Source organism: Portunus trituberculatus, chromosome 14, assembly GCF_017591435.1.
Source record: "Portunus trituberculatus isolate SZX2019 chromosome 14, ASM1759143v1, whole genome shotgun sequence".
Classification (NCBI taxonomy): Eukaryota; Metazoa; Arthropoda; class Malacostraca; order Decapoda; family Portunidae; genus Portunus; species Portunus trituberculatus.
The window spans coordinates 19,242,784-19,269,863 of NC_059268.1; the positions used below are offsets into that span (position 1 = coordinate 19,242,784).

Sequence of the window (27,080 nt, forward strand, 5' to 3'; positions counted from 1 at the left end):
ATTTTCAAGGTATTCATTAAATAGTGCCTACCCCTTAAATAAATATTTTATTATATTGTCTTATTTTTACTGCTGTACGGTGTAATATTTACTTTCTGCAATTTCGGTTTGATTTGCATGAAACGCATACAATAATAATCTGTTAGTATAGGCTTCGTTACCTTAACCCCTTCAGTAGGCCTACCATGCCGCGTCTTCATATTCATTTTGGTTACTATTTGGTGGGGACCAAAATAGTAAAGACTGGCCATGAATCTTCTGACCTCTATGAACCCTTCTTTATGTAAATAAAATGGTCTTTTCATACCTAAATATCATGGTAAAAATGCGTCTCAGTATATTGAAGGAGTTAAGGGCCATCACTTTCCGTTCTGCTTCCTTGCCGTTGCCTCTCCCTCATTAACCTATCGCCTCTTTCAAATCTCACTACTGTTTTTCCTCACACGCTTCAAATTCCCTTTCTTCCTTTGAAGTTACTTTTTAACTTTTTTTATTATTATCATTGTTCATTATCTTCATTGCCACCGGGTAAACGCTCCCAGTTCTAGTACAGTCACCATTATCACCATCATCACTACTAGCTACTGCGAGACATTACTGGCTGCTGGACACACACACACACACACACACACACACACACACACACACACAGAGAGAGAGAGAGAGAGAGAGAGAGAGAGAGAGAGAGACAGCAGCAGAAGCAGCAGCAGCAGCAGCAGTAACAGCGGCGGCGAAACAGTTTCCACACTGGAGTCCCTACGAGGTGTCATTCAAGTAGAGCAGATTTCTCAAGAGTGGCGTTTTGATGGATGCCACCGAAAGTCTTGAGCCATTTTTTTTTTTTTCTTGTTCTTCTTTTCTTTCTTTTCCCTTCAGAGCTCAAGGATACACCTCAGTAGCCCTGCCACTCTAAATTCAGGGCAGAACTGGACACATAAAACCGCACATATAAGAATAAAATTGTGGAAACCATTTTACATGTTGCATTCCAAGTGAGTTTCGTTCCAAGAATATTGAGAAACTGCATGTCAGTCTCCAGAGATCTTCCTGAGTCTCGATGTTGGTTCTAAGTATGTAAAGCGGATTTCAAACTACAACCATAGAAACTGCTCTATATGGTCTTCATTATAACTAAGCAAAGCCTTAGTAATATGTAGCCAGTTAATTTGTGTCGCTTACTTCTATTTAAATGTATTGATGAATGTGATTGATGTATTATATTGTGTATTAATTCTCTCTCTCTCTCTCTCTCTCTCTCTCTCTCTCTCTCTCTCTCTCTCTCTCTCTCTCTCTCTCTCTCTCTCTCTCTCTCTCTCTCTCTCTCTCTCTTACCTACCGTTCATATTGGAAAAAAAAACGCTTTATAAAGATAAACCATAATCCTTCCCAAACCAATAAAAATAGGAGAGAGAGAGAGAGAGAGAGAGAGAGAGAGAGAGAGAGAGAGAGAGAGAGAGAGAGAGAGAGAGAGAGAGAGAGACTCAAAACCTTATACAAATAAAAAAAAAATCACATACGTGAGCTAAGTGAATCAGTGCCTTCTGGAGAGTTTATCCTCGATGTACCCATCAGGACACGTATGTGCTTAGAGATAACGTGGTGCTTTATTTATCAGAGATCATGTAACTATTTTAGTATTTCTTGTTAGGTTCGATTACTTAATATAAGACCAAATGTTTTCTGAGGAATTAAATCTGCTTTTAAAATGTCGATATAGAGTTCATTTGCATTTGCCATGGCGATGTCACTATAGCAACTGTACTCGCCATCTCATCGCTGCTCTGATGGAAAGGCTGACTAGCGACGCCTAGCTGGCTTAGTTGGCGGTTTTGAAATGCGCTTTATTGATTTGCATAGAAGATTTTTACTGTACAATTTATTGTGTTACCTTCAAAAAATCATATAGTTTTAGAAAAGTTAACTAAGAGTGGACTAGGAGAAGCTTTTGTGTTGTCTTTATTCTTTGCAGGACAAGGGCGATCTGCTGCAGGGTATCGGACGCGGTGTTTATTTGCAGGAAGGGAAGCCTTAGTGTGCTGTGCGGTGACCACATACCATGCCAGGATTCTTATATCTGTTATCATGGGTGTCTACCATTGTACACATATGCCTGGGAACCCTTGCCTTAGGTAAGAAGAAAGAGAGTGTATGTAGGAAGTAGTACACAAACTAAGTGTATTAAAACCATAAGCTAAGTAAGCCTTGGAACCACTGACTGTCAAACTCAAGGGTTTCAGTGTAGTCCTTCACGCCACAGGTATTGATCCCACACCTTTCAGCTGCTGCCTTACACTTGTTCGTTAATGAAGCAAGAATTGGAGTCAAAATAACAACATTCTGCTGTATGCCACAAGACGCCGGCAATTGGGGCGGTGTTAGAGCTCCACACACAACCCGCTGGCCGGTTGTCTGTTGGGACTGTTTATGATGTCATTGTACTAACACTGCAGAGAAGAGAGAGAGAGGCTTCATTGGAAGAGATAGGGAAGGGCTATGAGAAATGTACAAATATGGAAGGAGTGGGGATAGACAAGCAGACATGGAGTGGGGTTAAGGTGGTGTAGCATAATTGACATGTCACGCTTCTGGCCAGTGTTGCTTATCTATATAAATCCCTCAAGGTGACATGCCGCTTTCACTAAAGATAAGGGTGGTTTTGTTTCATAATTATAAGTGGGTGACAAACTCAATCATATTAACTTGTTCATATCAATTTATGTGGTGTCTTGTAGCTATGATAAATGTTTACCATAATAAGAAAATCCTTATGAAAATTAAAGAAAGAAAATAGCAGGAAAGTAACAGATGATAATGTACAAATGAACTGAACTATTTTCATTGTGAAGTGTGCATGAGAGGGACATTTGAGATTTATTTATGTTCAGGTGCTCCAATTAAAGGAATACTTAATTATAGACCAATGAATATTTTTTATTTTATTTTATGTGTTACTTTCCTATCACAATCTTTTTTTTCAACAGCTGCAGCTCTCTACTACCTTGCAGAACTCGTAGAAGAATATACAAGCACTGTCGCCAAAGTTATAAGATATTGGATATGGGTATGTAACACTTGCACACTACTGTAATCTGTTGCCATTGATTCAGCAGGTACTAAATCAGCTCACTCACTAATTACATAGACAATCCCAAACCCAACACTCTGTCTCAGTCTTTGTGATTCATCATTATAAGTGATAAACCTAATCCCAGATTTACACCATTGATTGTCAAAGGCAATCATTTTTTTTTTTTTTTTTTTTTTTAGGTATTTTATGGAACCTGTATAGCTTGTCTGTCATCAGGTAGGATGGCACCAGCTGACCTTCACTACATACTCATGGAAAATCTTGATGGGTAGCCTATGTCACCCAGTACTACTTTAAATCATAAAGGATTGCTCATACCAACACCAAGCATTAGCAATCTAAAATAATGGTCCCTATTTGCCTGCTTGCTGCACAGATGAAGATGTTACTTGTTACTTGGGGTGTTTGTTCAAGGCTTCGCTCCACTGCGAGGCAGCGCTCAGCAGAGCCTCCCTCAAAAGCAACTAACATATATAATTGCCTTTGATTTCCATGCCGTTAAAATGATAAACTTCCTTGAACAAATATGTCTTCAATTTCTTTTTGAAGATATCGATCTTGGCACAACCTTTGATATCACTCGGCAGTTTATTGTAAATCCTTGGTGCGCATCTTGCAAATGCTCAACATCCCATGTCAAGGTTATATCTTGGCTCATGTAGTCTGTATGGGTCTGCATCGTGTCTCAGCTCCATCGTAGTGTCATGGTGGAATGTTTCCAGTAAGTTCCTCAAGTACTCAGGTTTTCCAGACTGTAATGCCTGATGAGTCATAACACTAATCTTGTACTCAATTCGTGCTTTAATTGGCAGCCAATGCAGATCTATCAATACAAGTGTTATCCTCTCACAAGGAGAGACACCTGTAATCAGTCTGGCAGCTCTGTTCATGACAAGCTGTAAGTCTTTTAAGAGATACTTAGGCAGTCCATAATACAGAGAATTGCAGTAATCCAGTTTGCTTATCACATGATTATGAACCAGCATCTTCATAGTTTTCTCATCCAAGTATTTTCTGATAAAACCTATATTTTTCAGATGGTATCTTGCCATCTTAACCACCTGCCGTATTTGATCTTTCATAGATAAATGACAGTCCAATAATACTCACTGTATCACGAACACCCAAACTGTTACCATCAATATATAATGTGGACATATCAATCCTCTTTAAGTCCTTATTCTTACCCACTATCAAACATTCAGTCTTGTTTTGATTAAGTTTCAACTGCTTGGATTCCATCCATCTACCAACATCATCCATAATAAGTTTTATCTTTCCTTCAACATTATCTATATTGTTCAAGGTCATTTTAGTTGTTAGTTATTGTTTCAAGTATGGGTGAATGGTTTGCCTCAGGCAACAAGCGGGTGGGGTTGCCAAATGTGAGTGTGGGGTTGAGGGACGGCAGGAACCAGCGGGGCAGTCAGGGGCTGGACTTGGTTGGGAGCGGTTGTAGCTCTCTCGGGATTGTTGTTGGCTGAGCTTGGTATGGGAGAGGTTGTGTGAGCCAGCTATCGTTGTTGTGGTCTCATTGTTGTTGGGTTGGGAGAGGTAGTAGTTATTACGCTACTACGTGATTACAAGCTATCTAGGCATGTTGAATTTCAAGAGGAAATGGCTGCAAAAATTACTACAGATATGATAAAGCCATTCACTGGCGACGGTGATGTTGTCGCTTGGATTAAAAAAGTCGAGTTGGTTGCCAAGCTACAAAAAGTAACGGATCTGGCTAGTTTTCTGCCTTTATTCTTGGAGGGTGATGCATTGGCATTATTTTTTCAAATGGAAGCGTCAGACCAGGCCGACGCAGGAAAAATTAAGGACAGTTTATTGAATGCATTTAGTGATGGACCTCATGTTGCATACGCTAAGATGGTACAAAAAAGATGGTGTGGTGAGCAAATAGATGTGTATGCTAATGAAATTAGTAGATTAGCGGGGCTGGCTGGATTCACGGGTGATGCTTTAAGTAAAATTGTGAAACTGAATTTTGTTTATGGGTTGCCTGCTGCTGTCAGTATTGAGTTACAGCAAGTGCATGATCTACTAGAATTACCAGTTAGTAGTATCATTGAAAGAGCTAGAATCCTAACAAGTACTGTTAGCAAAGACTGTGTAGCTACGGTGAGGTACCTACCTGATTCATCAGGACAGGTACATGAGAGGAAAAATGTTAACTTGAACGATAGATTTCGAGCTTTCAAGGGAAAATGCTTCGAGTGTGAAGGACCACATATGGCCAAATATTGTCCGGAGAAAAAGAAGATAATTTGTTACATTTGTAGGAAACAAGGCCATATATCTGCAGTTTTCCCTGAGAATGTTAAATGATCGCAGGGAAACGAGTAGAGGGTGGTTTCCTATGTGCAGGAAACCACCCTGTCACTGCTATGAGGGCCACCACGGCTGGCATGCCCGTTGTTGATGTTAAGATCAGTGGGAAAATTATATGTGCATTGGTAGATACTGGATGAAGCAAAACTATAGTCAGTGAAACGTTGGTGGATGAAATTGATGGTGAAGAAAGAGTGATGAGTTTTGATGGATCGGAGGTTCGCTGTAAAGGCTCGGCGGTTGTTTCTTTAGAAATAAACAAGGTCATTGTAGAACAACCTGTTATTGTTGTTGAAAGTTTGATTGATGGAGTTGGGGTAATTTTGGGAATTGATGTAATAGAGAAGCTTGGTGGAGTTTTTATAGGACAGGGTGAGGTTCAATTTGGATCTCAGAAGCTCTGTTGTCCTATAATTGAAAATGAGGGACCAAACTTTAACAATGATATTGTAGACAAAGATTTTGAAGCCACGTTTGACGGTAGTTGTTAAACCGTCAAGTGGGTTTGGAAGGGTGAAGCTCCAATACTTAAAAATCGAATCGGTTGCTATGATAATAATTTGTCTGGTAGAAAGAAGGAGGAATTTGAAAAAAAAATATACAAGTGGATAGAGGAAGGGATATTGGAACCGTGGCATGAGCAGGTGGAGAGTGGTATCCTTCCTTTGATGGCAGTTGAGCAGTTAACCAAGAATAAAGTAAGGCCAGTGCTCAACTATAGAGAGATGAATCAATATGTAGAGTGTCATACTGGTGATGAATATATTGATGTATGCATCGAAAGATTGAGAGAATGGAGACAAACGGAGGGTGAGGTAGCAATTGTGGACTTAAAGTCTGCATATTTGCAGATAAGAATTGCCAAGTCCTTTGTGGAAATACCAACTTGTTAACTTTAAAGGTAGGACTTACTGTCTGACTAGACTTGGGTTTGGTCTGAATTGCGCACCTAAAATTATGTCCAAGATTTTGAAGACTGTTTTGGGAAAAACTTATAGGATAAAGCAAGCCACTAGTTCCTACATAGATGATATATTGGTTAAGGTATCAGAAGTTAGTACTGAAAAGTTGCAAAATCACTTGAAATGTAATGGATGAGTGACAAAACCACCAGAATTGCTAGACGGAGGATCAATACTGGGTCTAAAATTGGCAACAAATCAATCTGGGAGATTTGAGTTTTCGAGAGGAAACAAAGTACCAAGGGTGCCAGAGAATTGCACCAGAAGGGAACTCTTTTCGTTGTGTGGCAAATTGGTTGGTCATTATCCTGTTGCTGGGTGGCTGAGAGTCATCTGTAGTTATGTTAAGCGAAGAGCTGCAGGTTCTGCTTGGGAAGACTATATTGGTAATGACACATATCATATGATGTGTGAGACTGTGGAAAGGGTAAACAAAGAGGATCCAGTAAAAGGCCAATGGTATGCACCGAAAAACGGAGAAGTGAAAGTGTGGTGTGACGCAAGTGCTATAGCTCTGGGAGTTATTCTTGAAGTGAATGGTTCTTGCATTGAAGACGCTGCATGGACTATGAGCACATCAATGTTGCAGAGTTGAATGCTGTTTTGAAGGGAGTTAACTTAGCACTGGGATGGGGATATCGCTCATTTGAGTTGTTTACTGATTCAGCCACGGTTTTTAATTGGATTAGTAATAGTATGAGCGAGGAGAAGAGAGTAAAAACAAAGGGAGCTGCAGAAATGATGATAAAGCGAAGGTTGGGAACCTTAAAAAACATCGTTTAAGAATTTGAGATTGATTTCAGAGTAAGGTTGATAGCAACTGATAAGAACAAGGCAGATATGTTAACTAGGGTGCCCAAGAAGTGTTTGACTACTAGCAACACTGATGAACAAAACATCTTTGCAGGAGCCTTGAACTTGAAGGAGGTGCATCACCACCACTTCGGTGTTGATAGGACGTTGTTCCTCGCTCGGCAGCTGGATCCCAGTATATCCAGGGCGGCCGTTCAGAGAGTTGTAAGGCAATGTGACCGATGCCAAATGATAAATCCTGCGCCAGTAAAACATAATGGAGGAGAAATAAATGCTTCAGAGAATTGGCAAAGAGTTGCCATCGATGTCACCCACTACAGGCACCAACCGTACCTGAGCATTATTGATTGTGGACCAAGCAGATTTGCTTTGTGGAAGGAGTTGAGAATGGAAACAGCAAACCACATAGCACAGATTCTTAATGACATTTTTCTAGAGAGAGGACCAGTTTCTGAACTACTAATGGATAATGCCACAGTGTTTAGATCGGTGTTGATAGAGGATTTATGCAGTAAGTGGAACATCAAGAGATTGTTTCGCGCAGCATATAGACCCAGTGGCAATGTTATAGTGGAACGTAATCACTGTACTATTAAGACTACAGCAGAGAAAAGTAATATACCACCATCAGAAGCTGTTTTCTGGTACAGTATGACACCGCGACTGAGTCAAAATGAGGAATCTGTTCCATATCGTGCGTTATTCAAGTACAGTTGGCGGCATCCCTCTGTGTGTCCAGTTGAGGAGAATGAGGAGGCTGCATCTGTGGAGATCGGAGAGGAAGTATGAGTGAAACCTGCAGATGGCCGATGTACAACCCCGTGGACTAAGGGTTTGGTTACTCAAGTAAACTCGAGGAACAATATATCTGTAAATGGAATGCCACGGCATGTACTAGATGTCAGGAAAGTTGTACTTCCAACAAACGATGCGGTTGTTGTGTCAGAGGAAGAGGAAGATGAGGATGTTCAAGTGCAAGAGGATGGTGATAGTCCTGATGCTGCAGAGATCACTAGCGAGCCTAGGTATCCGGTTAGAGATAGGCAAAGACCGGTGTGGTCAAAAGATTATGTTTTCTATGAATCTGTTTCTTTTGTTGGTGAGGTTGGGGTTATGTGTTTTTTGTTTGTATATACATGTGATCTTAAGATCAGGGTGAGGTGTAGATGTTAGTTATTGTTTCAAGTATGGGGGAATGGTTTGCCTCAGGCAACAGGCGCGGGGTGGGGTTGCCAAGTGTGAGTGTGGGGTTGAGGGACGGCAGGAACCAGCGCCAGCGGGGCAGTCGGGGGCTGAACTTGGTTGGGAGCGGTTGTAGCTCTCTCGGGATTGTTGTTGGCCGAGCTTGGTATGGGAGAGGTTGTGTGAGCCAGCTATCGTTGTTGTTGTCATCGCCTTGTGGTCTCATTGTTGTTGGGTTGGGAGAGGTAGTAGTTATTACGCTACTACGTGATTACAGTCATGTAAAACTGTGTGTCATCAGCAAACAGTTTGAAGTCAATGTCATGTTTTCTTAGTATGTGTGATAGTTCAATAGTATATATACAGAACAGAATAGGACCTAAAACACTGCCTTGGGGTACTCCTCTTTCTAAAATCTTCTTGTCTGCAATCATATCCAAGTATTTCCTGAAATTGTCAATAAACGACAGGGCACTTAGGCTTGGAGGTCTATAGACCACTATAAACATAGATTTTCTACCACCAAGCTCACAGCTAACTTGCATATGTTCAAAGTTCTCCCATTTTTCTGACTTATCCACCCTAATTTTATTACATGTTCTAGAAAGTAAAAGACCAACACCACCACCTCTTCCTTCTTTCCTTGGTATGTGCACAAATGTATGAGTGTCAGAGGTCATTTCTTTAATTTTCACAGTATCATATTCACTAAGCCATGTTTCAGTCAAAGCAAGAATATCCAGATTTTCATCATTAATTAAAGTTCTGATTTCTATTGTCTTGTTTCCAACTGACTGAACATTTAATAAACCACATTTCAACATAGAACTCACAGCATTAATAGCCATGATCTGTAATATTTCTGATCCTGTCAATCTCACTTTCCAACACAATACAGCAACTATTATTCGACGAGTGGTCAGTATTCTGTTTCTTAAACCTCACACAGTTTATGCATTTCTTCTCTGTAGAGTGCAATCCTTGGACTTGTGGTTGCCTGCACATTGAAAGTAAACGGGATGCTCACCATGTGTGAAAGTTGATTAGTCAGCCAGATATAAGCATACACAACAATCTTAAACTGTATATACTAGTTTTGATTTAGATTATTTTAAGGGGAGAATTTAGATTTAAGATACCATGGTATCATTTTTCTGTCCTTTTCAGAACAGAAGTTTTCTCAACTTAGTTCAAACTCACCTTACTATACAACTGAGCATGTTACACCCTTATGTCTCTCCATATATTAAACTTACCTGTGACTTTGATACAAATACTATGTAGCTAAGTGATGTACAGCATGTTTTGAATCTTTGAAAATAGGTAGTAGAAGACAAAATTTCCTAGTCTTAGGTCAGCTTCACCACAACTGCAAAAGTTATGTTTGAATGTCATCAAATCATGTTAGTTGTGTCAGTTACTGAGTATTTTATTTACATTATTAACTTTATGATTTGTTTTCCAGGTTACCATCGGACTGTATATTTTGCTCTTCTTATTTGAGAGTTTGCCATCATCTATCATCCTGTGTGGCCTGGTGTCCCAGCTAGTGCACCTTTCCATCCTCAGAACATTCCCATTCTTCTTCCTAACATCACTACCATTCATCATTGGGATAGGTAAGTGTGGAATTCATTCTTAACTTTTTTATATCAATCAGCTATCTGGTATGGTCAAAATAGGACAGGGGACAGAGGAATGTACAAGACTTGTGAAGTATCATTGTCCTTTATACAAAGGGACTGGTTGTTGGAATTTATGTGTGAGTTATATGTTTTGAAATATAGAGGAAAAGATTTACATAAAAATTACTTGAAAGGATGTAGTAGATCACAAGGAAGTTATAGAAAACTAAGTTTGTGATATTCTCTCTCTCTCTCTCTCTCTCTCTCTCTCTCTCTCTCTCTCTCTCTCTCTCTCTCTCTCTCTCTCTCTCTCTCTCTCTCTCTCTCTCTCTCTCTCTCTCTCTCTCTCTCTCATTTCACAGTTGCTTGCTAATGTTCCCACCCAAAAGCCTTACTGACTTGGTAACAGGCATTACCAACATCTTGAACTTATTTCAGTCTTTTTGTGGTTTCAGTAATCCCCAAGTTGGTAATGAATTTAACAAAATTAACATTATTGGGTAATGTTGGTATGGCCAGACAAAATTTGTCAAACCTTGACAAAATAACAGAAAAGGAAAAGGCATGGATATACGGCACTGATGCCTTCAACGTGGTATATCCATCAACTGCAGCTGTTTGCATTTTTTTTATTTAGTTTCTTCCCATTTGACTACTTATAAAGCCATGTAGATCACACCAAAGGAGCAACTGTGAAATTTGACATGAATTATTACGAGGGTTTGTAATAGTTAACACAAGAACTGAGAGCACTCTTAAATACTTAAAATTTCCTCTTTCAGGTTTGTTCTTCATCAACCATTACCTTGCTTTCTCCTACTTCAGCTCATTTTACTACCCAGCATCAGAGGTAAGAAAGTTTGGTAGCAAATCTGCATGTGAAAATGGAATATTATTTATTAGTCTAAGGAAATTAAGCTAGTACCTGGAACAAATTCATAATGAGTTGAAAATCTCAGTATAACTAACTAGCTGGAATAACCTGAAATAACATATCTAAAGTCCTCAACTGGTCTCTCATGCGAACTGTCAAAAATATGGGTCAATAAGGATCATAAAGGATCAGTTAGGGAAAATCACAAATTTATTAACAACTTTAACACTATCTGCAGTAGATTCATGAAACTCGTGTCTGATTCTATTTTTTACCCAAGGATTATAATTGGATCATTTTTGGACACCTAAGGTTGATTATTGATCCTCTTTGGATTTAATTACAGCTAATTTTGGTTAAAAATGTGACCTTGTACTGTTTTCCTGGCCCTATAATATGGTGTTTTTTATTTTTAAGTCTAATTAGTAAAATTAATTAGGAATTAATAATTGATTGATTTATTAAGAATATGAACTTTATGGAGGTGGGAGTTGTATTGTAGAAAAACTGAAAGGTAACAAGGTTATATCATAGAGCATTGCAGGAGTGCTGAACTATATCTGCCATTTAATGGTATAGACAATGAAAGTTGTCCTTTTCAGACATATTAGTACTTCAGTAGTTCAGCACTTCTGCAATGCTTTTGATAATACACTTGATACCTTTCAGTTTTCCATAATACAACTCCCACCTCCATGAAGTTCATATTCCTAATAAATAAATAAATTATTGATTCCCAATTCACTTAACTTCTTGAACTTAAAAAAGTGATTGAATCAGAGTCTGGGAAATTAGTTTAATGAATTTCTTAGATAAAAATTACAGCTTACAGATATCAATGCAACATAAAATATTTTATCAAATTACTTTCCTTTATTCTTTGAAAGGTGACTGTTGTTTGAGATTATTTTTCCTCACAATTGCAGGTCTTGGCATACTTTACTATGTGTGTTTGGTTAGTGCCATTTATGTTCTTCATCTCCCTGTCTGCAAACGAGAATGTATTACCTACACGAGCAGAGAGTAGACCCTTTCTCTCAAGTAAGTGATTTTCAGTCTTCAAAGTACCTAGCTTGTACTTAGTTCACAGTTTATTTTGTATCTTGTTGTAATGGAAGACCACTTACCATGTCACTCTCATAACTAACTCACTTATGCTTCATTTATTGAATGGGTTTCCTAAGTGTTTGACTCCTGATATCACAAACAATATTTTAAAGTGGTGCATTATAGGGACACATGCACTCAAAGACAGCTAAACTGACATATGGAAAGGGTTGAGTGTTTGGGTGTTTAACATATTAAATTCAAGGATTTGGTGACAACAGTTGTAGCGAAGTGCTAGAATACAGAAAGCTTGACTGCTGAGAATAGGGTGTATAAAGGGTCAGTTAAGTGTTGATTGGATAGAAAGCAGAGTGGAAAGGTTTAGCGAGAACAAGTTACAGTCAACTCACGATTTACGCAAGGGTTACATTCCTGGAGACGTTACTTTATTTAGAACAAGTTAGTGAACTTTCGATTAATGTAAGGGTTACATTCCTGGATATGTCACTTTATTTAAACAATTTTTCCATACAAAACAATGGTAATAAAAGGGGTTATGTTTCTGGTCACTGGGTATTTGAACCTTTAAAAAAAAGGCTTAATACATCACTAGGTCATGGAAACAATAAAAACACAGCTCACTTACACATCTTTATTGTCTGGAAAATAAGAAAATTATTTTCAGCACGATTTGTCATATTCCAGGAACATTATCTCATCTCCATACCTTTATTATTAGAGCATTTAACAAAATAAACAATGAGTATAATTTGGTAGTGGTTGGTAGCTGTGTTTGCTTTACCATCCACTCAAGCAGAGAGCTGATAGAGCCATGCAGTCCAGACCATGCTGCCTCACTGTTCCACCACAGGCAACATGGAAAAAATTATGAAGAGAACCAGCCCTATTACTGCTGCAGAGCATAATTTATAAATAGACTCGGTGAGCTAGGAGAAAATTCTTTCAGATAATAGCACAGATGGCCATATAGTGTGGCCTTAACATAGGAGAGAATTGCCACTCCTTTAATTGTGTAGGCTATGGAAAGAGGACATAAATGGGTATTTATCAATTAATAAAGACGTACTGATCATAAGCTTTAAGTAAAATTCTGATACAATACTTAGGAGATGGAGGTGCGTTGATGATGATGTTCCTCAGACCTGTTCTTTCACTAAAGCTTTGCTTTGTATTATCAATGCACTGCCAACATTCTGTGGATTCCACCCCCAGGTTTGGTTCCAATCACAACTTTTGTAAAGTAGGCTATTTGAATAACCTAATAGGTTATTTTTGTTTTTAAAATCAGTTCACAAAAAAATAGTGAAACAAAACTACATGCAATTACCACACATATACCTTTCACTCCAAATAAAAATTTAAAAGAAAAATGGGACCCGTAATAAACAACGCCTTGGAGTCCCCCTCTGGGAGGGGACCAAAAATGTCCCCAGGTCAGACACCTCTTCTGTTGAAGACCACAAATGCCTTGACACCTCCCTCAACTTTTTCTACATTAACTTCTGCAACATTCGCGGTCTTAAATCTAATTTTCAATCTGTGGAACACCACCTCTCCTCTACTAAACCCCATCTTCTTTTCCTCACCGAAACACAGCTGTCTGAGGCAACTGACAGTAGCCCCTTCTCTGTTCCCTCCTACTTTCTCTATTCTCATTTTCATTCCAAAGCTGGATGTTGCGTCTATGTACGCAACGACTTAACTTGCTCTCGTGCCCACGCTCTTGAGTCTTCCGAATTTTCCACCATCTGGCTACGACTTAACAGTCACTCTCAAACTAAATTCATCTGTGCTGTTTATCTCTCCCCTAACTCTTCTGACTATAGTAATTTCTTCGACTACTTAACTTCTAAAGTGGAGCACATTCTGTCCCTCTACCCTTTTGCTGAGATTTCCATTCTTGGAGATTTCAATGTTCACCACCAGCTTTGGCTTTCCTCTCCCTTCACTGACCACCCTGGTGAACTAGCCTTCAACTTTGCTATCCTCCATGACCTAGAGCAACTGGTGCAACACCCTACTCGTATTCCTGACCGTCTTGGAGACATGCCCAACATTTTTTATCTCTTCCTCACCTCTAACCCTTCTACTTATGCTGTCACCCTTTCATCTCCGTTGGGCTCCTCCGATCACAATCTCATTTCTGTATCTTGTCCTATTTTTCCAATCCCTCCGCAGGATCCCCCAAAGCGAAGGTGCCTCTGGCGTTTTGCCTCTGCCTATTCTGTCCAACTCTAATGCAAGAGTTAACCAGTACGCTCAATCATTCATCCTTTCACTGGTAAACTCTGGAACTCCCTCCCTGCATCTGTATTTCCGAATTCTTACAACTTTGTCTTCTTTTAAGAGGGAGGTATCGAGGCATTTGCACCCCTAAGTCTGGCTGACGGTTTAGGCACTTTTTGAACTCTTTGGAGAGCCAGCACTCAAGTGGGCCTTTTTTTTTTTTTTTTTTTTTTTTTTTTTTTTTTTTTTTTTTTTTTGGCTGGCCATCTTCCCTATGTAAAAAAATAAATAAATAAAAAAAATAGGTATTTAGGCAAAATTCATGCGAAGATAAATCCTGTCTGATCATTGCCTTCCCCAGCTGCAGTAAGGCAGCGTTCACTCTAAAGAATACTGATTTCTCCCTGATATCCTTCGACTGATAAAGGTGGAGAGTATTGTTTAAAAATCAAGTCAAGAGTGTCTCAATGCAGTTCCCCCGAGAAGCAGCAAGGCTGCGCGTGATGTCACCAAGTCAAGTTAAATCAAATAAATCCCATTATTTAATCGTCTCTCCATTGATATCAAGTCACGCTGAATAAAAATAGCATTATTCAAACTTGCATTAATTGAGAGTCGACTGTATCTTGGTATTAAGTGTAACACACTGTCGGGGTTTTTCTTATGTTTAGAGTGATTTCCCTTACTTGTTGCCCTCCTGTGCTCACCACGATATATCCAGTGCTCTGTGGGCTCCACCACCAATGCCTGGGTTAGGTACCTAGATGAGGTGGACCATATCATGAAGCTGGGTTACCCTAAGGGTCTCCTGGTTGAGTTGAAAGAAATGGAAAGAAATAGCAGTGAGAAAGATAGTGAGAAGAAATGCAGTAAGAAATACTTGATTGTCCCAGGGTTCAACCTAACACAGACATTGGAGTGGCCGTCCACCACACTGTATCCATTGTGGTGAGCACAGGAAGGCAATGAGTAGGGAAAATTCTTCACTTTGAACATAATAGAAACACCCAACAGTGTGGTATGCCTACAGTGGTCATCACGGCATTACACCATGACAAAGAACAATGGCCTACCGTAGAGGGGGATATTTTTCTGTCACATCATTATGCCACCAGCCATTAGCATGACATCACTGCCTCCCAACACACACACCACATCACCACCGCAGTGGCTGTTATAGTGAGAGGATGTTTGGTGCTCTTGTTCTCTCATTTGCACCATCTTTGTCTCTTTTCCTTGATTTCTGGACTGTACCTTGGTAACTATGGGTAAAATGAAGTCATTAATGCCTGTGACTATAGCACAGACATGGGGCTTCACAAAAGCTGGGCTCCAGATGAGAAATTGTGGCAAATGTTGGTGTGAGTTAGTGATCTGTGAGAAACTGGATGAAGGGTTTCAAGGATGACGGTGGTGTCGAGTTATTGTCTGTTAAACCTCGGCCTGGCCTGCATCAGAAAGCAGACATGGGTTGTTGTTTTTTTCCCCCTTTCAGTTCTCTGGCAGTTATGGTAGGTGTACTATTTAGCTGCATTTTCAGCACAGTTAAAGTATGTCCAGATGTCTTCTTTGAGGGGCTAGGCATAGGTTCAGTAGACAGTAATTCAACACCACTGTTGTCCTTGAAACGCTTCACCCAGTTTCTCACAGATCAGTCACCACACCAACATTCAAAACTATTTCTCTTGTCTGAAGCCCAGCTTTGTGAAGTCCTATGATCTGAGGTATTGTTAGAGGCATTAACAACTTCCTTTTACCCATAGTCACAAAGGTATAGACCAGAAACCAAGGGAAACAGACAAGAGATGGCATGAATGACAGAACAATGGCACAACACTTCCTCTCACCACGACAGCCATGCAGGCACTGAGGCAGTACTGTAGTCTGTGTTGGGGAGCAGTGACATCATCCTAATGGCTGGTACTGGCATAATGCAATGACGGAAAAAGGACCCTCCATGTATGGTAGGCCATTGTTGTTTGTCACAGCATTATGCCAGGGCACTCACTGAGCATAGCCGTATCAAGCACTGTAAATGGTAGGAAGCAGAATTCTTGCATGAAAAGAAAAAGTAGCCTTCTCCATGTCGAGCAATGTAAATGGAAGGAAGCTTAATTCTTGCATGAAAAGAAAAGGTAGCCTTCTCCTGACTAAAACAATAGTGGCAAGCACCCATACAGTTTGCATGTCTTCATGCCTTGGAGCTAACAACTTTTGTTCGCAGTAATGGAGGAGGTTCAACTAAGCTCCTGAGAAGGCAAGATATGCTGATGCTTTTGGAACACTACCCACCTGTCAGCCTTGCATGTTGTCTGGGAGAATAGATAACAGTGTGAGAGTCATTTCAGTTTGCCAACCTCCATTAGCTGCTCAGCTGATATAGAGAGTGCGTAGTCTGTCCATCTGGTGTACCAGACAAAGGCTAACTATGATAATATTTTGCTTCCTCACACCCTCAACATGCCCAAAATGACTACAAGCAAAGAGAAATATAAGGTCACCAGCATTAACATTATACAAGGCTGACCCCAATCTTCTATTCATTTCTGCTCAAACAAGAGTCAGGCTAAAGAAAACAGCAATTTGCATGCCACTTCAAGGACATAGGAGAGGCTACTGCATTTGTCCCACTACCCAAGGCTGGCAGGCCTCTTAAGGCCCATCCACACGATAGGGCAGTGCCCTCGAACACAAGCGAGTGGTCTATCCGATGACGAATTTCTTGCTTTTGTCCATTGAACAACGAGTAGAATATAGCTGTTCGAAATCACCTACTAAAAAAAAAGTAGCACTGCCCGATTCCGGGAGTACAATGTCGCTGCCAGACACACAAAGTTTCATTAGGAGGCAAGGGTCTGTGGTTATGAATTATCAGTTGGGCTAGTAAAAAGCGACATTTCTGTCCCTGTACCCGCCAGAGAGCAGTAGTCGAGAACAGCAATTATTAATTTAATAGACCTGTATCATCAAAACCCATGTTTGTGGAACGTGAGACTAGTCACATATAAAGACATGAACAATTGTGCAGCTGCCCTCAAGACCATAATTATGTGATGAAATAGAAAAGATCGGCGTGTGACTCAGTTGATAACAAAAAAGAAAATAGACACACTCCGAAGCCAACACAGACGAGAGCTAGCTTTTTCCACTCGCTTCCTTTTTTTTCTTCACACATAATATAGTAACAGTTATGCTCCATAATGCAATTCTCTTGCGAACCCTTTTGGTGATCACCATAGTTCTCGTACTGCACACAACCCGGCCGACCACTGTCTTTCGCTGTTATCCGAGCTTGACTGGGGCAGATTAACTGTGTGGACAAGGCAGTCTGTTGTGTCAGCGGAGTTTGCCCGATAGTGGGCTGTGTTTGACGAACTTTGCTCTATCGTGTGGATGGGCCTTTAAGACCACTCTAAGGACTCATGCACTTATTGCCACACTGGTTGCTAAAGAACCAAGGGAAATCAAAGGAAAAACCTTGCAAGGCCTGCCAGACTTTGGAAGTGGGGCAAATGTAGTAGGCTTACCAGCCACCTTGAAATACTGCACCAGTCTGTTATCCTTAGCATAACTTCTTTCTGAGTAGAAAAAATAGAAGATTGTGGCAAGTTTTGTATAATGTAGACACTGTTCTGTTTCTCCTTGCCTGTAGTCATTTTGAGGACGCTGAGAGGGTGGGAGGAAGTAAAATAATGCAGTTAGACTCTGCATGGCATTCCAGACGGAAAAATATGTTCTCTCCATACCAGCTATACAGCCAAGTGAGATGACTTGCACACTGTTGTTGCCAGTTCCCTTGATAGTCTGAAAGCTTGCCAATTAGTGTTTCAATAGCATCAGAACATCTTGCCTTTTCAGAAGGACGTTGTGAGCCTCCTTCGTTTAGAGCAAAAAGAAATGACATTGGTCATATAGTGTCAAGACTTCACAGGGCAGCATGCAAACTGAATAATGAGTTAACTTATAGAGCACAGAATCTCTTTTCATTGATCTTTTGATAGCCATGATACCTTTGGTAATGGCTGTGTGGCAGGATAGCCATATTCAGCTACTTTGTATCGCCTGCAAGGTGGAGGGTTTGTGCTGCACCATTAGATTTTGGTTTGATGTGTAACATTTGATTGGTGTGATGGCAAGGTTTAGTACTAGGGGCAGCATAATGGCTGTGATTGCCTTGTGGAGAAGGTAATCATTCCAATCAATCAGATATCATCTAGGACATGAGTATGTATGTTTGCCAGAAGGTGAAGCAATTTCTTGGAGGGAGCACAGAACCTACCTGCACCCTGTCTCCAGCCTGATGGACCTAAATGATATATATTCCACATGGATTACAGAGATTATGATAGTGGAAGGCAAGGCAGTGCAATCCATTTTTTAATCCTTGTGGATATTTGAGGCCTGCCAGGCCAGAGATGGGGCACATGCAGGTCCTACACTCTCTTCACACTGCTTTTCCACTTCCTGAGAAATATGCATGCTCATAACTGTCTGAGCTGACTTCTGCTTAACTAGAATGCTTTCCTTGTACATCTTGACTATAGTTGTTCTGTCTCCCTAGTACTAATTCTCTTGACCATCACACTGGGATACACACAAATTGTTGCACATCAAACAAAAAGAAAATTATGCATTTCTAAATGACACTAACCAAATCCCCATCTTACAGACTTTGCATAAAAAGCTGCTTCTTGTGGTTGTCCTGCCATATAACATCCCTATCGTGGGAGAGGAATCTCCTTTGGAATCAGGTGTGGTGGTTTGGTGGTGCAGCGTTGTGTGATCTCCAAAGGGCACTGAAGTGTTTCCAGTGCTCCTCTCCAATTCTTGTCCACATCTGGGTTGCCATTTCTTGTAGTCTTGAGTTCAATGCCAGGAGCAACACTTTTCAGGGCAGCTTCTCATCTACCTTATCCTCCCATCTAATGGTGTATAGGAACCAGAGTAGCATTTTGTATCTTCTGGAGACAGTTGATTGTAGATCTGCCCAACTACTCTTGACAAGGTGAAGCTTTAACTGGCAAATTGCCAGAGTGATATTCTGGCCAGGGTGACTCTTGCCTGGGATGTCTTCCGTGTGATGTTGGAGACGGCCATGTGATGCAACTAGCAGCTTAAGGAGGTATCCTCAAGTCTCTGGTCTTGACATCCTTCTGTACATCTTCCAGGGCACATGTCAGACTGTAACACCTTTCACTGCTATTTTTAATATTCTGTAGTGTCCTTGAAGTGACATCTAGGTGGTCCATCATTTGGAGGTTGTGAACCATCTCGAAGACATCTGTGAAAAACATAAGAGATTGTAATTGCAATTGGTCAGAAATTACTGGAATGTGGTTACTGGAAGCCAGGGTTTGTGGGAGAAGAGAGTGGAAAAGAAAGTGTTGTATTAAATCACATCCTACTGTGTTAGTCAATGTATGTTAGTGACAGCCTAATGAAATCTGGGTGGGGGAAGCAAGGGCATCTTGGGGGTGTGCATGGTAACAGCCAATGTCTGTGAGAAAGTCGTCTTCCGTCCTATGAACTATTCTACAATAGTCAAGAATGTTTCTTTCTCGTCTTCATTCTACACACACTTTATTGACATAAATCTACATTTCTATGAAATTACCTTCCATTCTAACATAGCACACAATAACAAGTCCTCTTTAGAAATGTAATGTAATCACATTTGGATGATTTGGCAAATTTTTCCTTAACTTTTCAGATGAAGATGACTTTGTTACTGGATATTTCAATAAGAAGGGCAAGAAATATGGACTTCTCTCTTTCTTCAACTACCTAAAAGAAGAATTTTTCCCACAACGTGGGAAGAAAGCATTCTAGAATTAATAAAATGTTTAAAATTTTGTAGTTTTCTTGAGAGAGGAACTTGTACTTCAAAAAATAAAGCTTACGTAATTTTCACGGTATGTTTTCTACTAGCCATTTCTACTATTATATCTAGTATATAAAGCCACCAGCACACTTAACAACAAAGGATGTGAAGCCAAGACAAGGCACTCGCTCACCAATCATCATGCACTCCCAACACATCACGGAAGTTATAAGAGATTTCCCCAAAAATTGTGAAAAATAAATATCCAGAGTACTTCAACCTAAACTTTAACATGTTAAACATGTTTATATATATATATATATATATATATATATATATATATATATATATATATATATATATATATATATATATATATATATATATAAACCATCATTTCAAATCACTGACCTGGTTGCATGGGTTGTGTTCTATTTAGAATCATGATCTGGATTCCTGGTGATGTGAGTGATCTAGACAATTACTTGTCTGATTCAGGCCCGTGGGTAAGGTACAGCAGGTAGCACTCATGTTAGCAGCCTCTGTTGGGACAAGTAAAAGCTGTTATGTTCAAGAGGCAGATTGAAAGATAAAATAAAAAAAATACAATAGTATGCTACTATAAGCACGAAAAACAAAAATAATGTTCATATATACCAGAAACACCATTCAAGATATCACTACACTCTTAGAGGAGGGTAAAGTAATAGTTAGCACTATCATGAAAGTACTACACACCATATAGTAAAAAAAAAAGACCAGAAAACAGATCAACCTGAGAGGAAAGTAAACACTCTACAACACAAAGTTATTGCCTTGGAAAACTAGATTGATGATGTAAATCAATATGAACATAGAGACAGTCATAGTTCATCTCTGTTCAAGTGAAATTCACAATGAAAACTATACAAGTTACTGTAAATACCATCAAGGACAAATTAAAAATAAACATTCCACCTGCTGACATCAATGTTACCCATTGGTTGGGAAATAAGTAAAAAAAAAAAAATCAAACAATCCAATAATAGTAAAACTGCACAGTCACCAACAACAATAAATAATATATATATATATATATATATATATATATATATATATATATATATATATATATATATATATATATATATATATATATGACATTTAAAATATTTTCCAAGTCTAATACAATACTGTTAGTTGATATGACATTGTACCTGACACCCAAACCCAGATCAACTTGCACATAAAGCTAATAATAAACTAAAAAACTTTACAAATGGTGCTTAAGCAACACTTGCTATCAAATACAACTAAAACTCACTTCTTGCTATATAGTATAATAAAACAAATGCTAAATCTTTCCCACTTACATATTAATGATAAAACAAACTTTAGAATAGATGAAATATTCCTTGACCTTCAAGCATCATATCAATAAATTTACTTTAAAAATATCAAATTGTGTCGCCCTACTTTATCAAACAAACGATTTCCTGACACAAGATGGACTTTAAGGTTATTCATTATGCTAAAATTCAACCCCTATTAACCTATTGCAATTCCTCTAATATTACAACTTTAAAAAATAGTAAGAATAATAACCAACAGTAACATGCAGATCCCCTCTTCAAACAAACATGTTAAAACTAGATGACATTACTAATCTAGCTATTGCTACTTTCATGTATCTAAATAAGAATGGAATACAAAACCTTCTTCAATCACATAAGTATAATACCCGTACGTCACCATGATAACCTCACCCTTCCTCTACATCCACTTACAAAATTTCAGCACTCAATTTCTTACCAAGGCCCTCTTTGTATGAAACTCTGTACCTCTACAAATTCAGGATGCAACCTTCGATCCATCAATTCGCATACAAAAAATATTTAGGTCATTTTAATCACCTACTAACTTCACAACTATTTTATCCTGATACAATAATGCTACACTACCATTAATTTGTATTGAAATTATTTATATACTTAGTTAATCATATCTATTATTCCTACATCTGAATCTATTATATTTGTATTTTCACATGTTACTATTATAATTACATCTATGTACCATCTATTATTACTGTATTCTGTACTACTTTTGTAATTTATAATATCTGCACTATTACCTGTTACTAATGCAATTACCTCTATGTACATGTACCATGCTGATTAGTGCCAACATGAACTATGAAACACATTCTAGTTGCCTTCTACCAGACCCCACACCAGCTCATTAATTAATACTTATTATTTTGCCTGAAAAACCTTAGCTTTAGAAAGGTTTACCAAAGTTAAACTTTAATGGTTCTACATGAATACAGATGGTAGATACCCATGAATTACAAATCACAAATAGTATACTACATAGTGCTTATTCATAAGAATGTTCTCATTAATATTATTTAGGAATCCTTGCAAATGCCAGTATCTACAGATGAATGAAGTAGATTATAATACAATCATGTGTACTGCAGGCAGACTTATATCCATTATTCAAAGAAATTGCATGAATAATATATAAAAAGTTTGTTCATATTGATCATTAGCCAATAGCAGGCACCAATTTAGTGCTGCCATACCACCATCATTTCTTTGTGCTCTGATTGGTAGGTATCCTATGATGTCACAACATAGGGCATGTGTGTGTGTGTGTGTGTGTGTGTGTATATATATATATATATATATATATATATATATATATATATATATATATATATATATATATCGGTGCACAAAAGAACACTTAAAACACTCAAAACTAACACAAAATACACTCAAAACACTATGTAACATCTCAAAATGTCCATAAATACATCTAAAACTCACTAGAAACACTCAGTACACACCAAAATCATCCTGAACCAACAAAAGATCACTTAAAACTAACACAAAATACACACAAAACACAACACTCAAAATGTCCATAACATCTAAAACTCACTAGAAACACTAGAACCAAGCACCTCAAAAGCCACCAAAACACACACAACACTCTCTAAAAACACCACTATGCACCAAAATTACCGCCACACACACCCAAAGCATCTAAAAAATTCAAAACTAGCATAAAACACAATCAAAACACCATGCAACATCTCAAAATGCACCAAGACACAACTAATTAAAATTCACTCGAAACACCCAATATAAACCAAAATCACCCCACCACACCCAAACCACTTACAAGATTCAATATCATCCCAGACCAAACTCAAAAAGCCATGCAACCCCTCAAAATACCCCCAGACACACCTAAAACTTAATATAAACACAATATATACCCAAATCACCTCCACACACAGTTTAAAAAAAAAAGGTCTAAATTAATTATGTTAAAAGTATAAAACATTTCCAACAATAACCTAAAACGTCCTGGAAAGTAATAGTATTTTACCACATTTCACGGAGTCCGAGCTATCTTTAAAGGCATTCTACAACAAGTTAAACCGAGAAGCAGAAACGTGAACAAATAAAATTAAGAAAAATATGACTTCTTCAACACCATTTCAAAGTCCCCCTCAAAATATCCCCAGACACACCTAAAACTTAATATAAACACGCAATATATACCCAAATCACCTCCACACACATCCAAGACTCCTAACACATCCACACAGCTTAAAACACTCAAAATTAACCAAACAACACAACCCCTCAAAAGGCTCCCAAATACACTCAAAACATGCAAATACTGAAACACATCTCAATCCACATACTCAAGGTACGCAAAATATACCTAAAAAGCCTAAAACACACAAAATGCACCAAAAACACTCTCATAACACCCTGCAAAACTACAGAATACACTTGAAAAAAACTAAATATAACCAAAATCCAACAATATGCATTAAAGAGAACGTTAAGATTAAAAGGGACACTTACCTAAATATTACACCTTGGCTTCTATTCCGCTTCTATTTCTCATTTCTTCTTCATCCTCCTCCATTGTTTCTCCTTCCTCATCCTTCTATTGCTTCCATTTACACGCCTGAGCCTAGAAATACATCAAAACATTAGATGTTAGACAAAATATTGAGGAAAAGGAGGGTGACTTAAGTATTGTGGCTTGGCTGCTCCAGGCCTCCTCTTCCTCCTCCCTTTCTCCTTCCTCCCTCCTTATTCTCCTTTATTTCTCCTTTCTCCCTCCTCCTGCTACCAATATCTACACACCTAAACCTAGAAACACACGAAAACACATAGAAATCAATAGATATTAGGCAAAATATTAACGAACTGTGGTGTTGGAAAAGAGGCGACAGCCCGGGGCTATGATGAGTCGCCACCTGGGCTGTGGTCATCAGAGAGAACGGGAACGGGGGTGACTCGGCTAAATTACGTAAATAATTTAATTTAAAAAATGACTTTTACAAAAAACGAAGCCACGACCAAATGCATGACATTTTATGATGTGATAAATATTTAAACTAATTTTCAAAATATCAAAATATCTCCAGCTCAACTAGTTTAAAAAAAAAGGTCTAAATTAATTATGTTAAAAGTATAAAACATTTCCAACAATAACTTGCCTAAAACGTCCTGGAAAGTCAAGCCATTTTCACTTGGGCGAGTATTTTACCACATTTCACGGAGTCCGAGCTATCTTTAAAGGCATTCTACAACAAGATAAACCGATTAGCAGAAACGTGAACAAATAAAATTAAGAAAAATATGACTTTTCTTCAACACCACCAAACATCATTTCAAAGCCCCCATATTTCAAAGTCCCCCTCAAAATATCCCCAGACACACCTAAAACTTAATATAAACACGCAATATATATCCAAATCACCTCCACACACATCCAAAAGACTCCTAACCCACACAACTTAAAACACTCAAAATTAACCAAAAAACACAACCCCTCAAAAAGCTAACCTAACCTAACCAAAATATACCTAAAAAGCCTAAAACACACAAAATGCACCAAAAACACTCTCATAACACCCTGCAAAACTACAGAATACACTTGAAAAATCCTAAATATAACCAAAATCCAACAATATGCATTAAAGAGGACTTTAAAAAAAGGTAGGAAGGATGATGCGAATAATTATACACTGATCAGTTTAACTAAAATATGTAAGATACTAGAGAAAATCATTAAGGGTAGTATTTGGGAGCATTTAAATGAGAATAGATTAATTAGAGATGCCCAACATGGCTTTAGATCAGGGAGGTCCTATCTTACAAATTTGCTCGATATCTTAGAATATATTACCAAGAAGTTAGATGATGGAAATAGTATAGATGTTATATATCTAGATTTTAGCAAGGCGTTTGATAAGGTACCGCATAGGAGGCTAGTGTACAAATTGAGACTACATGGGATAGGGTGTAGGTTAGTTGATTGGATTAGTGAATGGCTTTCTGATAGGAAACAGCGAGTAATATTAAATGGGGCAATGTCTGAGTGGAAGGAAGTGGTTAGTGGGGTACCCCAAGGATCAGTGCTAGGACCTCTTCTTTTCTTGGTGTACATTAACGATTTAGATATAAGAATTAGTAGCAAAGTATCAAAGTTTGCAGATGATACTAAGATAGCATGTGCAGTACAGGGTGAAAAGGACAATTACAGAATACAACGAGACCTGGACAGGCTGATAGCATGGGCAGACAGGTGGCAGATGGAGTTTAATTCTAAAAGTGTCAGGTTATGCATTTAGGTAAAGACAACACAAACTTTAGCTATGAGATGGAGGGATGTTGGCTAGAGGCAGTAGAGGAAGGAAAGGATTTAGGAGTAGTGATAGACAGGACTATGAAATTTTCAAAGCAATGTTTAGAAGCAAGAAATAGGGCAAATAGGATCCTAGGTTTTATAAATAGAAATGTTAGTTATAAAAGTAAGGAAGTGGTGCGTAGCTTATATAATTCCTATGTTAGGCCCCAGTTAGAGTATTGCATACAGGCCTGGTCACCCCACTATAGGCAGGATATCAACATGTTAGAAGCAGTTCAGAGAAGAGCAACTAGGATGATACCAGCATTAAAGCGCCTGGAGTATAGAGATAGATTAAAGGAATTAAACATGTTTTCATTTGAGAGGAGATGTATTAGAAAAATTATTTATCACATTCAAATCTACTAAGACAATGACACCGAAGCGAAATAGGGCAGTTCAAGCATGCATATCATTAAATAAATCCTGTGTGAGATAAGAGTACATCATTAGCTAAACCGTGCATCCATTTACATTCACTGTCATTCAGTATCCATCACAGATTATGCTTCTCAGGACTGATAATGAAATCCAAGCTAATAATGATGTAATGTCCTTAAGGCACTTCCTTATTTCAAAAGGCAAGCAAAGCTAATGACAGTACTTTGTATTAACGATACGCGGCACAGGGAAAATACTATCGAGTCCTCGTAAACCTACCCCACGCTAAAACTATCCAGAACCAGCACTCCCCGCTACAACTTACCTCACCAAGGATCTTCAGCTGTTACACAAATGTTTATCTTGCAATATTAGGATCGCGACAGTATTATAAACGTCTACTCATCCCAAGAAGTACTTGCGGGACAAGGCGTGGAGGCAAAACATGACGCAAAACACCGTGGCTGGTCGCCGTGTCGGCCGGGAATACCTTCCTCCCTTCTAGGTGTGGCGAAAGAATGATCGAGAAATGTGTCGTGGCGCACTAACACATAGAAAGCTTTTTGATTGGCTGATATTCTCTTCCTATTTTTTCATTGGCTGTGAAGAACTCACCGCACACGCGCACTTCCAGCCTTGGTTCAAGACTCACGCTCGAACAGAGACTTTCTCGAACACTCTGAGATTCGAAATAGTTCGAAATAACAATGCGCCCAGGGTTTCTAGTTCTTATTCTTATGACACAAAGAAACACAAATATCTCCAAATACGATGTTCTATCCGAATTCAGTAAGGTAGCAAAAAATCATTAAATATCCTTACGTTTTACAGATCTTTTTGTTATCCTCCGGAGTGTTTGGGGAAAGTGCCTGTGTCTATGGATGTTTATCAATCCACATTGATATAGGTTATATTTATCAGTAAAAATCGGCATTGTATAAGTAACAAACCTGATTGTCTTGTCAACCATTCTAGCCCTTGTTTTACCAGGAAAACG

The 27,080-nt window shown here is 38.7% G+C and overlaps 1 protein-coding gene and 1 long non-coding RNA gene across 2 annotated transcripts; one reads left to right on the forward strand and one right to left on the reverse strand.

Moving 5' to 3' along the window:
- The first annotated feature begins 1,962 nt into the window (after positions 1–1,962).
- LOC123503662 (protein TEX261-like) lies at positions 1,963–20,085 on the forward strand. Its single transcript, XM_045253612.1, has 6 exons — positions 1,963–2,129; positions 2,982–3,061; positions 9,848–10,001; positions 10,790–10,857; positions 11,808–11,922; positions 19,886–20,085. The coding sequence occupies exons 1-6, from the start codon at positions 2,057–2,059 to the stop codon at positions 20,002–20,004; spliced, it is 609 nt and encodes a 202-aa protein (XP_045109547.1). The 5' UTR covers positions 1,963–2,056; the 3' UTR covers positions 20,005–20,085.
- On the reverse strand, positions 17,112–26,621 carry LOC123503663. The gene is made up of 3 exons (XR_006674557.1): positions 26,409–26,621; positions 20,408–20,538; positions 17,112–19,456 (listed from the first exon to the last, which is right to left on the reverse strand). It is a non-coding gene; the product is annotated as an uncharacterized LOC123503663 (long non-coding RNA).
- Positions 26,622–27,080: the final 459 nt, after the last annotated feature.